We start from the raw sequence: 880 nt of genomic DNA on the forward strand, positions 1-880 counted from the left end.
GTATCGAAACTCGCGTTGAAGTTCCCGGACGAGGGAAGGGCCCATCTCGGGGAGGAGGGGAGAGAGTGTGGCCACCACACGGCTGTACTGGGGTAAGAGCTCCTGACTTTGCCAGGGGACGGCAAAGAGGAGAGCCAGGAGCCGCTGGAGGGAGGGAAGGAGGGAAAGGGCGCTGAACATGGATATCTCATTCATCCCTCCCTTTACCCCAGCAAGTCCATCAATCCTCCTTTCCGTCAAAACTCCGCGCCCCTCTTCCCCTCCCTCCCTCCCTCCTTCCCCTCCACCCTCTTTCCCTTCCCACCAAGCGCACCTTCGCCACCCCTTTCCGCTTCACAAAAGGAGCAATTTGCAATATAAATGCGTCCGTCTTCTCCTTTTCGTAGCAGAGCGGCAAAATGTCATGCAGCAAGTGGTTGACCTGGTAGTGGGCCGGCGTTGCTCCCTCCTCCACGCCCTCCTTCCCGTCCTCCTCCTTCAAACCAGACCGGTACTCGTCCGTCAGGCCTTCGTCGTCCTCCCCCCCTTCCTCCCCCCCCTCCTCCACTATGACATCCATCTGCTCCACTTGTGTGCTCGTCTTGGTCGCCAAACTTGGGATCTGAGGCTCGGACACGCCGGAGATAGATGCTTCCTCCTTGAGGGGAGGAGGGGAGGAGAGAGGAAGAGAGGGAGGGGACGAGGGAGGAGGAGGAAGGGAAGGTGGGAAAAGGAAAAGATAAGTGATAGAATTCCTGCCACGTACGTAGCAAAAAAACATTGCGCGTCGATCCCGCTACCGAGTCTCCGAAGGAAAGGGGAAGCGAAGGAGGGAAGGCAGGTAGGATGGAGGGAAGAGGAGGGAAGGAGGGATAGGAGGGATGGAGGGATACGAGGAGGG

At 58.5% G+C, this 880-nt stretch overlaps 1 protein-coding gene across 1 annotated transcript in view; it reads right to left on the reverse strand.

Annotated features, from left to right (window-relative positions):
* Positions 1–559, reverse strand: part of UPF2 (regulator of nonsense transcripts 2) — a gene marked incomplete at both ends in the record, with an annotated part of 2,254 nt that extends 1,695 nt beyond the window's left edge. The window contains one exon of the mRNA XM_005854667.1: positions 314–559. Coding sequence (XP_005854729.1) covers positions 314–559 — 246 coding nt within the window. The remainder of the gene's footprint in view (positions 1–313) is intronic.
* Positions 560–880: the final 321 nt, after the last annotated feature.

Source organism: Nannochloropsis gaditana, assembly GCF_000240725.1.
Source record: "Nannochloropsis gaditana CCMP526 unplaced genomic scaffold scaffold424, whole genome shotgun sequence".
In the NCBI taxonomy this organism is placed as follows: Eukaryota; class Eustigmatophyceae; order Eustigmatales; family Monodopsidaceae; genus Microchloropsis; species Microchloropsis gaditana.